General features: G+C 35.2%; 1 protein-coding gene across 1 annotated transcript; it reads left to right on the forward strand.

The window, feature by feature from the left end:
• The first annotated feature begins 6,530 nt into the window (after window positions 1–6,530).
• LOC128989009 (uncharacterized) lies at window positions 6,531–12,212 on the forward strand. Its single transcript, XM_054410895.1, has 4 exons — window positions 6,531–6,726; window positions 7,901–8,081; window positions 11,084–11,180; window positions 12,094–12,212. Exons 1-4 carry the CDS (start codon window positions 6,589–6,591, stop codon window positions 12,161–12,163), a joined length of 486 nt encoding a protein of 161 aa, XP_054266870.1. The 5' UTR covers window positions 6,531–6,588; the 3' UTR covers window positions 12,164–12,212.
• The last annotated feature ends 6,697 nt before the right edge of the window (window positions 12,213–18,909 follow it).

Consider the following 18,909-nt stretch of genomic DNA (forward strand, 5'->3'; position numbering starts at 1 on the left):
CAATTGCAATGCTATGGATACTGATTGTGTCATGCGTTTTAAGAAAGTAAGTGGACAGCTATTTTGCGGCTCTAGGGATGTAAAAACCTGCTTGGTCCCCAAATGACGATGACAGCTGGCATGGCCAGCAAAACGTAACTTTCAGCCACCAATTAACGTATGTAAAACAGCTAAAAACATCTTAGTGTGGTGAAAAAGACTATACGTTCAAAGCTAATAAAAATAAGTGTGTTTTTATGAAGGACAATAAACCACATTTATTTACTTGGACGCAATGTCAATGGCTTATTCTGTACAGTTTGTGAGTAGTAAAAATAAAACTCTACAAGAATGGCATGAGTGTTTTGCTCATCAAAACAAGGCTCATGTGTATTTTAAGTTTCTTGGTGATCCGGGCATATCTGTGAAAAAGGATGATTTTTGTGAGGGATGTGTACAAGGGTAACATCACAATCACAGAGAAAATTATCAAACAAGAACAGTGAAACCTAAAAGTCCAGGTGAGATTATAAGTGGTGACTTATGTGGACCAATGGAAAATATTTCTCTTGGTGGTAGTCGTTATTGTCTAGTGTTGAAGAACTATTACACTCAATTTTGACGAGTTTTCTTTTTGAAGGAGAAAAGTGAAGTTGTTTGTGATTGTCTATAGTTATTTGTGCAACTAGTGAGCAAAGTGAGCAATTGCCTCACTTGAGAGAAATCCTTAAGAGCCGTAGGCGAAATAGGAATAGTTTCTCGAGTGAGGCGATTGCACTTTGCACTCGAGTTGCACATTTTTTTCTACAGTTACCATAAAACAAATAAATTGGTACAGAAACGTGCCTTCACGTTGCAAATCTGGAGTGAGACAATGTTAACATTGTCTCACTGGTGAGCGAATTGGCCACTTTCGTGCCTTCACGTTGAAAATCTGGAGTGAGACAAAGTAATTAGAGTGAGACAATGTTAACATTGTCTCACTGATGAGCGAATTGGCCACTTTGCTTTCTCAAATCAGTAAGAGAACATGTACATTGTTAGGTAACTGTAAAAAAAAAACATTTATCAATGAGTGTCAGACAGCAGGTCATGTTGTTAAATCGTTCATGAGTGATGGCGGAACGGAATTATGTAATGCCAAAGTGAAGAAACTACTCTCTGATTGTGGTATAACTATGAGAACGAGCATGCCTTACACTCCTGAACAAATGGCCAACAAAATGGACAAAATGAACAAATGGAACAAATGGTTGTCTGTTGAACGAGAAATGCGAACCTTAGTAGAAGCAGCACGTAGCATGTGAGTTCTTATCTGTCAGTCGATGCGAGCGGACCCCTTATCGTTGCTCCGTCCAGTGGTTTTGTTAAGGTTAAGTTGCCGTCCGGCTTGCTGCAATTTGCTATCAGCTATATTTCTAGTGACATTTTACCTTATTTTTAAAGTTTAAAACCGTTTTAAGCCTTCTTTTCATTCACTATGGTGTTGTGTCGGAAGTGTGAAAGGATGTTCAAGCTAAGGATTCCTGTAAGTGTGCGGAGTGTCAAACGCCATTTCACACCTTGTGCGTGGGCGATCTCAAAACCCGTGGCTCGCGTAATAACTGGAAGTGCGACGAGTGTGCTTTTGTGAGTTCACCTGCTGCGAGCAAAACAGTTTGTGGCGATCGTGAACAGGGCCAGTCCGTCGTTTTAGAAGCAATCGCTGCTCTCCGTGCTGAAATAAATAATCGTTGGGACAAAAACGACGAGACTATGACATTGATACGTGCAGATATTAGCAACATAAGTTCGCGAGTAGCAGTGATTGAAACCGACCTCTCTATTGTACAAACGAATGCCACTGCAATGCAGTGTGAGGTAGACAATCTGATCGCAGAAAATATTAAGTTGCGCAAAGACCTGTCCTTGACTAAAACGGAAGTGCATGAGCTACAACAGCACACACGAAAGATCAATATTGTAATAACTGGCGTCCCGGTTTTACCCCGAGGTTCAGATCCGCTAGAAGTTGTGAGTCGCATCGCATCTGTATTGGGTATCCCGTTTTATCGCGAAAACATAAACGCGGTGCACTGGCTTCCTCGTAGTGATGGTGCTATAGAAACTCAGCCTATCATTGTATCCTTCATCTCTAGACTACAAAAACGAGAGTGGATTGCTGCTCGACGTAACAGGCAAAGTCTAAAGGCCAGTGAGATCTATAAAAAATTCCCGAACCATCAGGTGTACCTGAATGAACAATTAACGCACGAGACTCGTTCAATCTTCAACGCTGCGAGAGATCTCGTAAAGAAAGGAAAGCTTTCATCAGTGTGGACCGACGACGGCAGGGTGTTGATCAAGAAAAACCCAAACGCACGCCCCCTCCGAGTATCCAGCCTCCATCTGGCCGCCCCTGCCGCCACCGCCGACGCTGCTGCTCCTCCCCCCGCCGCCCCACAGGACACATCCACTTCAGATGCAAATTGAATTGTATAAGGTTTGATGAAAAATAAAAAATGTTTGTCAAATGACTTGGTATAGGCTATATGAGTTCCTGTTAGGAAATGTAAATTAATTAAAAGTGTTAGTATATTTCGATTATTTTATTTTAAAATCTAAAGATCAACCGTTGTGTGAAACATTTGTACATATTCATTAACAGGCTGTTATTGCCGTAATGTCTTATTTGAACCGCTTACCTATTAACTATTACACTTAATCGTGCGATTGCATTTACCAAAGTTTGTTTAGTGCTTAAGCTAAGTTAGACAATAAAACACAATTATTTTTAAATTTTAGCTAATAATCTACCTCATAAAATACTTTTTCGATTCTCTATTTTTTACTACGTCACAATTGATGATTAATGTCTCATGGCACACACTCTTATATGTCACCCTTGACACAGATTGTTTAAATTCCTCTTAACGCTGATGTTTTTAACACTAAATACACAATTTAAGCTAGTCGGCCGGCAATAACCCATTAAATTTAGTAAATTAATTAGCTTTGATGGACGAAGCATTCACCCATTTCATACATTGCAATGTAATTACTGACGTTGATTGTTTCAACTCTTATAATTTAAACCAAAACAACGGTAATGCTATTTATGATTTTAAAATATTACACCAAAACATAAGAAGTTATGGTAAACACATTGACGAATTTCTAGTTTTATTACAAGGTATCAAGTGTAAATTTAATTGTATCATTCTAACGGAAGCATGGTTGAATCATCAGGGTGATCTTATGCGTATAGATGGTTATAATACTTTCAGAAGCTATAACAATCTGAATCAAAGTGACGGTATCGTTGTCTACAACGATGACTCGTTATCAGTGTCCTGCAATCAGCTGCTAATCGGTGGCGTGGCTACGAGCTTGTCCTTGACCTTCGACTGGGCCGGAGCTACATGTAACCTGCTTTGTGTATACGGTAGTCCGAATACATCATTACAGATTTTTAACGACAACTTAAAAGAATTTTTAGAACTTAACACAATAAGTTCTCAGATAAATGTCTTGGCAGGGGATTTAAATTGCGATATTATTCAAACTAATCTTAACTCACAAGAAGAGCGGTACCTCGATATCCTGTCGGATTCATTACTTGCATAGATAAAGTAACACGTCCTGCTAGTAAGACATGCATTGACCATTTTTTCATAACCTTGCCACCATCTTTCACAGCTTCCTCGGCCGTGTTCGAGACAGAAATAACAGATCATTTTACAACCTATCTGGAATTGCAAAGCACCAGGTCGAAAAATATGGAAATAAACAATTGTAGTTCAAAAACAATCAATTGGCAAAGCATTGGCGTGGAACTAATTTCATTCAATTGGAACAATATATTAAATTCGGTAGACGTGGACGAAGCTTCAGAAATGTTTAATAAGGTTATAGGGCAAATTTTAGATAAATATACAATTATTGAAAAGAAATCAGCCAAAGCCTCTAAACTAAAGCCATGGATAACTAATGGGCTCCTAAAGTCAATACGCTATCGAGATAAGTTAAGTAAGCAGCTCCGACATCATCCTTTCAACACACAATTACGGACAAGGTTTACTAGATACCGGAACATATTAATATCATTGATAAAGAAAGCTAAATACAGGTTTTATAAGACTAAAATTTATTAAGCTAACGGTGACTCAAGAAAGTTCTGGAACATTGTGAATGAGGTCGCGGGCCGCCCAAGTGGAAAGGGAAAATTCCCAGTTGAGGGTTTCTGCGCGCACGGTGACACTGCTACACCTGACGCAATAAAAATTGTCAGCAATAATTTCAATAACTACTTTGCCTCAGTTGGCGCGCAACTTGCGAGTACAATAATTAAGACTGACGGGCTAGCTGAGGTCGATGACGCCATTTACGCCACAGATAAGGTTTTCTCCCTGAGACCTGTCACTCAGCAAGAACTCTGCGATGTTGTGAGGTCCATAAGAGGCAATTCAGCTGCCGGATGGGATGGCATTCCATCGAAGCTTATTAGTGGCTGCTATTATGGACTCAATTAATTTTCTATTTGAATTCGCCTTTGCGGCAATATGTTCTACTTTATTTCTTACTTTATTTAGAACTAACCTTTAATTTTATACCAAACTCGACCTACGCTGCTATTAAAGAATGTTGTCTGACTCATCATGGGCCATCCCCCTTAAGGGTTAAAAAGTGATAGTTGCTTAAAAGAGAAGATATTTATGTAGATTGTGAAGGTGCAATTTTGTCCTGGGACAAAATTTTACTGTAGTCCTCTAATAACTAAAATAATTGAGTATGTCCAGGATTAGAAGTAATAATAATGGTCTTAAACTTTAAAATATGGGCTCAGATATGGTCGTTAAAGCATCAGCTTTCAGTAAATGACACATTCATCACTGCCCGGGTTACGCCTTAATTTAAACTTAATTTGGACTTATTGGCGTTAATTCCGTGAGTGAAACTCTGGTCGTAATTAACTTAAATCGTTAACTTGGAAAATAAAACAAATCTCTATTTAATGGATATACCAAGTTTCACTTTTGGAATTAAAACCAACGATACTTAAAATAACCGAATCAATTGTAGAGGGTCCACGAGCTATTTCGCCCTGACGTAACCTAATATTCGACGATACCAAGGTTGTTACACCACTGGCTCACTTACAGGGCTATTCCGCCCTTGACCTAAGATTTCGCGATGTAAGTGGGTCCGAGAGCTAATCCGCTTCTCGGCCTAACCCTAGTATTCGTCGCTTCCAGGGTTATTTCACCTCTGGTTCAATTACCGGGCTATTCCGTCCTCGACCTATCGTCTCGCAATATACGCGGGTCCGAAAGCTATTCCGCTTCTCGGCCTTTTTATAGGGGTCGCAAAGCTAGCGCAGTATGTGGCGCTCGGAGAACTGATGACCCCCGCTCAGGCCATTTGAAATCGCCTAAACGCTCGTTTTCTAAACTCGTAATATTTTTACCATTACAAGATAATAAAAAAGAGGATTTTTGTTAAACAAAAGTTATAATTAGGTATAGCCTAATAGAAGAAATTTTTTTAAACAATAAATGCTGCAAATGAATTATTTTCTATAAACCCATAAAAAAGCCTGGGCATTTTACATCACCAACCATGGGAACAATTTGTTATTTTCTTTACAAAATAATAATTCTTTAAATTTTTATGTTTTAGAAACATACTATGATGCTCGCAAGAAATTATCAAAGGTTGAGGATACCTCTAACCTAAGTAGTGACGAAGAGGAGTCTACGAAGAGAAAAAGGAAGCCAAGAAACGTTAGTTTGCCAGGAGAGGATGAAGAATATTCTGACGAGGACTCAGATGCTGCATCAAAAAAATCTAAAAAACAGACTTCCCTACCAGCTTATCCCCCTTTAACATCATTTTCTTCCCAGCTTCCTTCTACCACTGACCTGTCCATAAATATTTCAGACGAATTCCCTATTTTTACAGCCACAGAAGTCCTGAATAATGCTAATTACACTCCCCCTGCCACTGCTAGGTCCAATCCCCTCATGGAATGTTTTATCTATGGGTAGGCCTATACATATAAATATACGTGCACATGTATAAATATATTTATATTTCAGATTTTGGTAGGGCCTATTTTTTTAATTTTCTGAGCGCTTTGAGTATAAATGGAAGAGATTTAAAACACGTTTAAACTCATAGAAATAGTAACAAGATAATTAATAATTGATTATTTAAAAGAGCTTAGTTTGAAATACATTTGGCTGTGTTTAAACTTTTTGGTTAATATACAAATTTGTACTTAACTGGGAGTCCATTTGTTCCGGGCATACATTTACCCCATGTTTAACACATAACATTTTTCTGATTAAGCACATTTCATCATTTTTAGTAACAACTGTATTTCCCATAGGTCTAATAACTGCTGTTACCATATTATATATCTTTCTAGACGAGCTCTAGAGTTGAAAACCATTCAAATTGCAAATACAATTGTTGCATTACATTGCATTTTATGTTTGTTGTTGATTTTTGATTGATGTTAAAATAAATTTGATATTTTCAGATTGTAATAGACTTTTTGTCATCGTCGGACAGCTCCAGGAAACAGTTGTTGTCCTCACAGACGCTGTTCAAAAATTAAGCAGAAAAATGGATGACCGTGCAATGAACAATGAAGAACAGGAAAATGGAAAATACGAAATAATAGGGAGGATACCAGTTCAGAATTTGAAAGAGATGGAAGAGTTGGAGAAGATACTAGAAACCCCTCAATTTAGTAGGCAGTTGGTAAGTTTGTGTATTTTTCATTGAAAATAACATTCTTACCTAGTAACTTATCCTATTCAGTTTTTTGAATACTGATCTATGCTCTGAGATTCATAGCCGTCAGTAGTTTTCCCACCACAGCAAAGTATGTAATTTTGAATTATTAAGTGGTCATTAATTTCTTGGTGCAGGAACGTTGAAAAAGTAATGAATGTGGAAACCATAGGTATCACAAAGTAAACTCAAAGCTGTAGCCTTTGGGCTTTTTTGGAATGTTTTTATATCAATATTGTACAAACCCTTAAAATCTGAAATTATAGGCTAACCATAAAACATATTGATGCTTAAAAGGGATCGTAACAAGGTCTGACACACTTCCTGGTCAGGATTTTCATAGCTTATCTTAGGTTTTTTGCAGCAAACCTAAGATACTCACTAAAATTAATGTTATTTAAATAGGAAATAAATCTGAAAATTTTTAGGGAATATTTGATTAGAAATCAAGTTGGGTAAATGGAAATTTGCTTGGTCTGCAGGTTTGATGCGGCGGGAGTATTTTTAATTATTAATATGTGTATGAATCTGAACATATGGTGTTTTCGGCCTCTGGGGACCTCAAAACAAAAAAGTAAATCGGTCCTGGGTCCAGGTCTCACTATGAGATCTACGCTTATAGCCTATTCTCATTATGGGAAATTCGCTAAAAAAATGTTTACATTTTCCTGAAAAGTGAGTTATATCATTGACTAATTGATACTGTTGTCTAAATAGTCAAAGGTTATATCCATGCAGTGCTCTGCGGAGGGGTTGAAATAGACTATAAATCTTATATTTTTGAGGAATGCTAATATGCCTGCCCTTTACAATTCCCAAGGCCAAACTGCAAAATCAGCCTTGAAACAATACCAATGAGAACAGAGGGAGGAGCCTGGTACAGAAAAGATAAGACAACTAACTGTTCAGGTTTTCTGCCATCTGTATTTGTCAATAACAGACTTTGGGGTTGTCTTGTTTTAAATTGTGCATAAAGAAAACACATTAAGTTATGTTCGTAAAAAATTTGACTGTCATTAAATGTGTGAATTGTACAAATTAACACAGCACTTATACTTTCATTAGGCCTAACTATTTTTTACAGTTATCTTCATTATGTCCACTTAATTAAACAATCAAATAATATGTATATTTTTTTCAGTTTAAGGTTCTAACCTCGGTCGGGGGGAAGGATGTAAAAACCATGACATACAACTGCCTACGACGGTTGATGTCCTACCAGGTTGCGGTAGAATACTCTTACAGCGGCAACACTGCAAGAAATAAGGAAAAGACGAAGAAAATTGCATTTTCGAAAACAAATGCCTGCAAAATCGCACACGGTAAGAAGCTTAATGTTTTTAATCACAATTTCTTTATTGTTAATTGACAATCCTATACATTGAACTTGCATTTAACCTTCTGTCGGGCGCATTGATTTTTCAAAAACCATAGGGCGCTCACGGAAGTTACCTCTGGGAGTACGAAAACTATACATATGTTGAGTAAAACCCGTCTAATAGTAATAAAACTGTAAGAAACAAGTTTTAATGAGTTTTTACACAATTACTTAAGTTCTTTATAAAATAGTAAGTGTTTATTAAACAACACAAATACTTAAGTGTTGTGGATAATAAAGACTTAGGCCTACTTTTTGTACATATACAGTACTATCATATAACATTTTCAATAGTGTATTACATAAAAACATGTATGGTCTAATGAAAATATTGATTTGTTACAAGGACAACTCATTTAATCAAAGCTCTTAGACAAAAATTGCATCAGTGTATGACATACAGGGTGGTAAAAAAGTCCCTGGACAGTTAAATATTTTTAAAAATAATGTAGATAGAGCTACAATACTTGGTACAAAGTTACAGGGCATAAAACTCTATTTAAACACATTTTGAAGTGCGGTTTGCAGCATTGTATTCTACTAAAAAAGACCTTTAATTTGATGTGCATATTGACCTATGCTTCCATTTAAAATTTTCTTCCGACTCCTTGTGGGCCGTCCCCCTGAAGAGTTATTGGATCACTGAATATGTGTTTAAATAGAGTTTTATGCCCTGTAACTTTGTACCAAGTATTGTAGCTCTATCTGCATTATTTTTTAAAATATTTAACTGTCCAGGGACTTTTTTACCACCCTGTATAAACATCTGCATGGTCCTTATGAAAAATGGACCGCATTTAGCAGAAGGGAACCAACCCACAAAATTAAATATTTTGAGATATTGTTTGTTTTGTATTTAGGAAATCAATCTGTGAAAAAAAAAAAATTTTCGCTCATCAAAACGACATTAATATAAAAAAAAAACAAACACAATTTTGTTTGGATTAGAATCCTGTGTATGAATTTCGAAGAAAAGAACCAACATTGGTTCCACAAAAATACTCAATTTAGATTTTTGGAGAAAGGAACTAATCCACTTTAGTTCTGTCCTTACATGTACATGTTACATCCTTACCCATATATCTATTTCAGCAGAAAGGAACCAACCCTAAAACCAACTGCTACTAGAACAGCTGATGTTTTGTGTTTGTGAAGAACAATAATTTAATTTAAACATAAAGTTGTTGTTATGTAGGCCTTACAACAGAATGATTATTGATCCGTTGGCAAATGTGTTATGTGCATAGTTTGTTTATTTAACTTTTGTAGTTGTAAGTACCAAGCCTATTGTGATGCTTGTGAAACTAATTTAAAAATGGCAAAATTGCATTTAATAAATATTATGTAATAAAATATTTATTTTTTATCGTAATTGTTTCTTTAATTAGAACCTTTAAAAGATACTGTTACCAGTATCTTTTACCAGTACCAGTAAGAATACATTAACCAAAATTATAAAAACAGCAAGAGCTTTTTATATTATTGACCAATTTGTTGAATTTCCATTTGTTTTGGGAAAAATTGCAAAAATATTGTTATTGTGCCAGCCATAGTCAGTAACAAGGCTATAAGATCGCGCAACAATCATGACAATCATCACACTCATCCTTCATTCATATTCAGGTTAAAATACCCACTAAGTGAGGTCCCTGTCTTAAAATAGTGATATAGCTGACGTAATCCGCTTCGCTGGGTATTTAAATTAAATAATTAATTTAATAATTAATAAATAATCTTAAGAAATTACAGCTTTCGATTCGATTTACATTAGCAGACAAAATTCAAAAAGTATAGTAAAAATAATAAATTGTTTATCAGCTGTTGGAAATTAAACACCTTTATGTATGTTCAACTCTTCCCTTTTATTTATATTTGGGTCCTTAGGAAAAACTAGCTCGAAAAACGAATATGTTACCTCCAATTTTCTCATTGAGACCTTTCATCTAAGTATAAGGTTGATGAATGTCAGACTTATGGTTTTCTCAAAAGTTAATGATAATCGAGGCTTCATAGATAGAAGATAGAGAATGTGTCTTAAAGAACAACTGGCTTTAAAACAAAATGTGTCAAAAGAATTTCAGAGAAAGGAATCAACCCTCTAGACCTTTTCTGCTAATTTATTCCTAGGAATTTTTTAAAAAGCTGAACGGAACCAACCCACAAAAACATAGAATAACAAATTAAATTACAATACCTAAATGTATAACCTTTACACATAAAAAAAACTAGAAAAATGGTAATTCATCAACACAATTCCTGTATCTCTTGGTTAAAACAGTGATTTATAGTAATCAGTCAAATTTATAGGCTTCTAACTCAAAATTGACCCAGTGTGGGTTGGTTCCTTTCTGCTAAAAGCGGTCCAAATCCCTTTTATACGAACAACTTATTTTTTTCAAAGCTCTTTAACAAAATTGCAATAGTGTATGAAATAAAGCACCTATTGTCAGATGAAAAAAAATCATTTGTTAGAAGGACTACTCATTTTGTCAAAGATCTTTTTCTTTAAAAAATAGTACCCGAACAAACCCGCCAGTGGGCCTTTCCTCTAAATCTTCTTCCCTGTCCTCCCTTTCAACACTAGCTAACAATCTCGCTACCTTGAGTGACGAAAACCACTTCCCAATGTTGTTTGACAACTGGGAAAGGGGTAAGAGTAGCCAAAACCAATCCTGCAAAAGCGGTGCTTGAGGTACGGCACGCAACAGCCCTGCCAAACACAAACTATGGTTTTTATAATGAAAAATGTTGTGACCCGGAGGTAACTTCCATGATGCGTCCGATGAAAGGTTAATTTTCTCTTGAGTTAAACAAGCTCAGACCGGAGATTATAGATGTAGTAATGCAATCAATCAGAGTTTGGACTCTGTTATTATAAATCTTGCAATTAATAATGAAAGTTTTATAAACTACCGAATACTTCTTTAAAAGGATGTTTGATTACAGAAGCTGTAAAAAGAGTAAACCCAGTGGCAACTGAGGAAGTTGTAAAGACGTGGATGGGAAAGTGGCTGCAACAAGCGAAATATAGACTAGATCGAAAGTAAGTTAATTTTCTACCTTATAACATTGTGGATGAAGTTAATATATTTTTAGTTTTAATGTATTCAAACAATTTCTCTAACTACTTTCACCTTTCTTGAAATCAGCATATGATTGACATTGAGTACACTCCAATAAATTGAAGTTGTCTGCCTACCATAAAGTGTGTTGTACGTTAACATGTTTTCTGACTTTATTATTTTCCTAGTATGTAAATAACTTTTTCAAAAGGGCCAACCATACTTATTGAATGTGTTTAAACAGTAAGGAACACTTGTTACATGATGAACTACATTGACGTTGATTCCAAAACTTCCTTTTCGAGTGAAGGGAATTTAGTTCACAGGGAAAAATTATCATTCACTGTCATCTTGATTTATATGCATTCCAAGAATGTTCACCATTTTAGGTGCCACAGAAAATATTTTTGTTGAATGTAATTGATCTTATGCCTAGATGAGGTCAGTAATATGTAGCTTGAAAGCCTAAATTCAATTTCTTTGTCAATTAAAATTTATTGGCCGGTGCTTCCCGTAGCTAATAGGGTATAAGTAGGGACGACATTCAGATTCTTGTCATTTGCCTATTGGGTCTGAGGATGATTGGAGTGTCCGATCAAAATCGATCACCACTTACCATGTTTTTTGTATCCCCTACCGTAAGTGTTAAAAGACGTTTCTTTTATTTACTTTCCTTAATCTCAAGGCAACAACTCAAAAATGAAATTATTTATCAGTTTTAAACTGTGTTATTAAAAAGCAGGGTTAATTTCTCGCCCTATCACCAGGCTGACACTTTATTCCTTTATTTCTCTTAACGAGGTTATGATGGGTGTATTCTTTATTTGATACGTTCCGTTTTAATACTACTATTAATTTTCACAGTTTCTAATGCAATTGTACAATTTGTTATAGATCTTCTGAAGCAGGCGGAGTAGTTGAAGTTGGAGAAGAAGTTGAAGAAGAGGAAGTAGGCCTACAATAATGGAAATTATATTTACTATACATAATAATAAATTTTCTTGAAACGTGAATGCCTTGTTTTCTGGACCCAACAGATCATTATTTATTAATATATACATTTAAACCAATTTTTTATCACTTGAGGTTTATTATATGACCTTAATATTTTTTATAGAAAAAATTGGCCTGAAATATGAATGCAAAGTGAACGGTGGGAAATTGCTTTTACGTTAAATATATATATATATATATATTATTAATATTATTACTGCTTATATTATTATTTTATCTAATGGCACAGTGATTATTGTTTAAAAAAATCTGAGTTAAACACCTAAATTAAATTATTTAACACTAATAAGACAAATTAATTAGTATTATCAACATACATGCTTTTTAGCGAATTTCCCTATAGGGAAGTAGCTATTACCGTAGGTGGCATGGTAAGACCTAGACCCGGGACCGATTTACTTTTTCATTTTGATGTCCCCAGAGGCCAAAAACACCATTCGTTCAAATTTTTATATATGTATATATATATATATATAGACTTATATGTATATATATACGTCCGTGAACGCGATAACTTGAGTAATTTTTGTCCGATTTTGATGAAATTTGGTTTGAAGGTGTAAGGCAGGATAAACTTGAATGAGTTCGCGAACCAGCACGATCGGACCATGGGAACGGGGCTTTACGGGGGGTTTTATGGGGTAAAAATTGGTTTTTCTCACTTTTGACCCTCAAAACACAAAATTTCCTGATTTCTCTTTAGACCGTTTTAAAGAGCTTAAAAAAACAAATAATTTAGTATATAAAAGTATTTTTATTCGATTATTAGTAACGAAGAAAATTAAAACAAAATTGTAAATTTAAAATTCCCATGTTATTCTTATGGAGAATATTGTCAAATGTTGTAGTTTGCTTGTTTATGGATATATTTTGATCAAACTTGGCAAATTTATTTATTTTGTACTAAGCTATCAATATTTTACTCAAAAACACACTTTATTAGTTTCCTTGTTGCAGCAAACCTAGGTACTTGTTAAACCTAATGTTATTAAAATATATTTAACTGAAAATCAATTCAGACAAATGGAAATTCGCTTAGTCGGCAGGTTTGCTGCGGCGGGGGTATTTCACTTTATTTAGGGTTATGACATATTGATATTTTAAAATATTTATTGAGAGCTATAACAAAACAACAATTGTGTACCAAGTTCAAAGTGAGTATGTCAGTGTGAGCTTGTTTACCCAAGTCTAACATGTACCAAAACCAATTCCAATATGAGTCTAAGCCAAGTCCAAAATAAGCCTACTAAAATTGGGCTTGGGTCCCCAAGTCCTGAACAAGTCCATAATGAGCCTGTTTAATTTATCAGTGTGAGCTTGTTTGTCTAAGTCCAACATGTGCTAAAACCAATTCCAATATGAGTCTAAGCCAGGTCCAATGTGAGCCTACTGAAATTGGGCTTGGGTTCCCAAGTCCCGAACAAGTCTATAATGAGCATCAGTGTGAGCTTGTTTGCCCAAGTCCAACATATGCTAAAACCAATTCCAATATGAGTCTAAGCCAAGTCCAATGTGGGCCTACTGAAATTGGGCTTGGGTCCCCAAGTCCCGAACAAGTCTATAATGAGCATCAGTGTGAGCTTGTTTGCCCAAGTCCAACATATGCTAAAACCAATTCCAATATGAGTCTAAGCCAAGTCCAATGTGGGCCTACTGAAATTGGGCTTGGGTCCCCAAGTCCCGAACAAGTCTATAATGAGCATCAGTGTGAGCTTGTTTGCCCAAGTCCAACATATGCTAAAACCAATTCCAATATGAGTCTAAGCCAAGTTCAATGTGGGCCTACTGAAATTGGGCTTAGGTCCCCAAGTCCCGAACAAGTCCACAATGAGCCTTTTTTATCTACTAGACCCAGGTTGTGTTAATCATTCCAAGCTTTGAGTGGGTTTGTGTGCATGAGTTAACTGTAGGTTTGGGGTTGGGACTTGGGTTAGACTTGGGGAGCCAAACCCCTAACAAGTTGAACAACTGCCAACTTCGGTCTCTAAAACAAGTCAAAACCAAGCCTACAGACTTGGGTCACTGAGTTTAAACCAGGCTTAGGGACTTGGGTCAATGGACTTGGAACAAGTTCCCAGCAAGCCCATTGTGCTGTTGGGGAATGAAACACAAATCAATGAAAACAATAAAAAAAAAATGGTTATAAAAACGTCCTGAGGCAATCTGGGTTTTAGTCGGAGTCTCTGGATTTCGGAAGGTTGGCCTGTGTTATAAAATCCAATGCTGCTGGTTAATCGAAGTTTTGTAAACAATTTTGATGTAACTTTCTTGATAAAGTCTTCTATAGGTTTTATCCCCAGTTCTAAATGTATTTGACGGGTTCGAATATACCAGGGACATTTTAGAATTATCATTAAAACTTTATTTTGAAATGTTTGCAGTTTGCGAATTGAGCTTGATGAAGCAGTTCCCCATACTGGGCAGGCGTATAACAATAGTGAACGTAGAAGTGTTTTGTATAAAAGGGTTCCATTCTTCATAGACATACATGATTTTTTGTTGATTAAAGGAAACAATTTTGATAATCTGCCATAAGCCAAATTTAATTTTTTATTAATATGAAATTTACAATTTAACTTTCGGTCGAAGTATACACCTAAATATTTTATTGCTTGGTCAGGAGGGTTCCATGCAATCTGTTCACCTAGAATTTCTAAATTTGGAGGATCTAACGGTTTTCGGAGGGTAAAAATCACGAACACAAGTGTTGATACATGTTTATTTCTTAATAATAAAAGGTAAACATTGAATTATTTACAATATGAAATTATTCCAGTCATATGATTAATATTAAAGTAAAAGATAGATTCTTGGAATATATAACAATACGAATTTGAACGAATGGTGTTTTTGGCCTCGAGGACCACAAAACGAAAAAGTAAATCGGTCCCTGGTCCTGGTCCAGGTCTTACCATAAGACCTACGGTAGGTAATAGCTTATTCTCTATTATGGGAAACTTGCTAAAGGCAGTTTTGTGTTTTGGTATGTGGTTATGTCTAAGAAAATATATATTCTCATTGTATCCATTGACAATTTTCACCGTTTTAGTGTTGGCTACACTGGTAAAAAATAGATGTTTGACAAGTAGGAAGGTATTTTGTGCCAAATTGCAAGGAACGTCGTCGACCATTAAATTTCCTGCTTCAGAGATTTGTGGAGTTATTTTACGTAATCTTTGTTGAAGTTGGACTCTTCGTTTAACGGTAAGTCGCTATCTTACATCCAAATTAATGGTATAGTATTCTGATTTAAAACATACTTCGGTTCTTTTAAATATTTGTTATTCAAGCCACATTCTAGTGACATCACAGGCTCAACCCAGTAGATTGCTAGGTATAGGATTTTTCCGGAGCTAATCGCTAAGCTGTTACCTACATTAAAATCTTGTAAATGGATGTAATGTTCTTATTCAGACTACGTTAACACTTTTGATAGGTATTCTTGCTGGAAATTGAAATCGCTAGTCCATTTGAGTAATTCCCATTTCCTTTTTAAAGCAGCTGGTTTGTCAATTGCATTAGGATTAACCACGATTACTACTAACTTAGCTGGCTACTTTCCGAGCTTAGTAGCCTATATAATGTCTTTTCCTCTTAATATTTAGACCTATTGGAGGTAACTTATTTAAAGAGAATGTATCAACCTTATAAATGGAATAATTTCAATTGATTGATGTGTGATTTGATTTAAATACCAATATTAAAGGAAGGAAGCTCTTTGAGTACCCACAGGTTCTATCAGGTCAATATTATCCAAGCCAAAATTTTCATGATTGAAGCTGTCCCTTAATCCTATAACTTAAGTAGGCCTACCGGTAACATCATAAAATTTTTAAGCCTAACTTATGAGTTTTTTTCTCTAATGAGTTTAAGTTTACAGGTAATTGCTATAACTTAACTTAAGTTATTTTACTAAGAAGGCATCTCAATCCCAATTTTATTAGGCTAAGTACCTACCGGTACTTAAAGTAGGCCAAAACATTCTTCATTGATTGATGCAAGAAGATTATGAAGATTATGTATGGCTTTAAGTTAAATTAAAATTCAACAAAGAATCCCTAATTTAAATTTTGTTTTTCAAACTAAGGAGATTTTTAAGTTTAGGTGGTGAACCAAATAGGCTAACTTAGGCCTATAACTTATTTTTACTAGCCACTTGAAAGGCATTGGATGTAAACTTATTTGGCCTACCTATTTTATATGGGAATGTTGCTGGAAGTCAACAGTCCCGGAAGATCAAATAATTTATACCTGTGCCGCTAGCTCAAAAACTACAATGTTTGCAGTGTCTGTAGATCAAAAGTCCCAGTAAGTCAAATAATACAGTCCGAGCTAAAAACGTGGTCTATGTTAAAGCAATTGACTTAAGTTATTGGGAATTTGACCTAATGCAACAGCAGTTTTAATATAACGAAATACGGTAAAATACAAGTTCAGTTTCGCTGAGTCAACAGTGCCGTAAGATCAAAAGCAATAAAAGTGAACGTCGATTCAGTGTAAAGTAGACCTCCTGCAACGCTTACTACACCAACAAAACGTGCTTTTAGGTACTCCGTGTTTTGTCATAATTAGAATTGAGCTAAAATTATCATATTTGGTACATAGCTTATCTATTAATGCTTCTTGCCAACTGTTTGGTCAACACTGTAAATAGGTATAGTTTATGTAATAAAAAGCAAGCCTTTCGTCAAAATTTGTGGCATGAAATACACGCAAGGACGATCTGAAAATTTCTGGTTATTATATACGTTTGTAAAAGGAGATCCATTTAATTTTAGAATTATTTTATGAGTTATAATGTAGTCTACACATAAACTGTGTAAATGTATTACACCTCGGAAGGGTTGAAACCTGTCCAAACTATCATATATATTATTAAAACGTAAATGGGGGTTTTTCACATTCTGAATCCACCAGTCGACGGATTTTCATTATTTTTGTGTTGAAAGAAAGATAATTTTGAGAACTAGGGAATGTCAAAGCCATAATTATAATTAAGGGTCCCAGTTTTTTAGAAATTAAGTTTTAATTTTTAAAAAGTCTAGCAGCCGACGCTAAACTTCTAAGCTAGCTTTTAGTACAATATAATTTGCTTAACATACAGCTGTAAACATTCAGCATTTGGAAACACATTTAAAGACATATTTAGAGTTGACTTATTTATACTATGTGTAATGCTGACCATTGATACATTTAATTCTTAGGTATGAGGATGGCAGATTAATTAAATATGCATAGTAAAATAGTAGGATGTTCAAATTAGTTTTTAAAGGGATCTTTGTAATCATCGATTTGTTTTAGTCCCATACAATTTGTTTTAACTAACAGCTGGTTGAATGTAATATTGTTCTATATAACTATTGGGTTTTTGGCGAATTTCCCATATAGGGAATAAGCTATTACCGTAGTACTTATGGTAACACCTGGACCCGGGACCGATTTAATTTTTCGTTTTGAGGCCCCTAGAGGAAAAAAACACCATCCGTTCAAATTCATATATACAGGGTGATCAACTCAAGGATGCCACCATTGGGAAATCGGAAACGGTAAGAATTAGAGAAAACTTTAAATGGGGAACATTCCTTTATTTTTGTAGCAGTTAAAAATATGATTTTAGTTTTTTTATCATGTTTTCGGATAGAATATGCAGTTTAAAAACTTTTTTAGCCTACACATTTTTCCGATAAACCCACTCGTTTAGGAGTACAGCCTATGGAAAAATGACTTCCGGTGTACATTTTACATCATGTAGCTCCCAAACGAGTAAGTTAAGAGCAAAATTTCAAAAAGTAAATTAGTCTTAGAATTGCATCTACATTCCTTAAAGACTATAAAATAACAAATTTCCACTTTTCAAGTTTGCCGCCATTTTTTAAATAATATAATTCATATTTTTATTGAATTGTATGGTCTTTTTGGAATGTGGATGCAATTGTAAGACTTTTTTACTCTTTGCATTTTTGCTATAAACTTACTTGTTTGTTTCCTGTTATTATAGCCATTTAAAACCTTGTTTAACCAAATAATACGATCTAATCATAAACAATAACTTGTCCCCTAGTTATATAACCAAACAGTAAAGCACAAATTAAGAAATTAACCCTAAAATAATGGAAACAAAGTTTCATCGACACTAGCGCCTTTGTGTCACGTAGGCCTACATGAACTAGACACAAAAAACGTGCTTCAAAATTTACAATGGGATGAGAAGTCTACTTGTGTTGGTTAGTCTATGGTACTATTCAAGGTAACTAAACTTTTTATACGTCAAATTGAAGCTTAAATAACTAAGTTTTATTTCCCTTGTAACAAGGGAGGAAACATTAGCCTTGGCCTAAGCAAAACAGGTGCGCGGTGTTTGGCCGCTATTGTGACTCATACGCTCTACGCCAGTCGCCAGCACGACGATTTTTGGCACAACAGAAGACACAGATTGCAATCTGTGGTTCGTATAGTTTATACCTATTGCTAAATTAAACTAAATTGAAATCTACTTGATGATAAAGAAACTTGAAGCGGGTTTAATGAGTTTTGTGGCACCAAAGTATTTTGAAAAGACATTCACCTGGCCGGCTAAAAACAAGCAATGACATAGTCAAAGAAATCTCACAATTCTGCATCAGAAGCCCGAAAAAAATTTATTGCCCAACGAAGTCTTCAGTTAAACAAACCTAAATTAGTCACTAGATGATGTTA

Source organism: Macrosteles quadrilineatus, unplaced genomic scaffold, assembly GCF_028750875.1.
Source record: "Macrosteles quadrilineatus isolate MER2022 unplaced genomic scaffold, UCM_ALF_1.0 Scaffold_1__1_contigs__length_201487025, whole genome shotgun sequence".
Taxonomy (NCBI): domain Eukaryota; kingdom Metazoa; phylum Arthropoda; class Insecta; order Hemiptera; family Cicadellidae; genus Macrosteles; species Macrosteles quadrilineatus.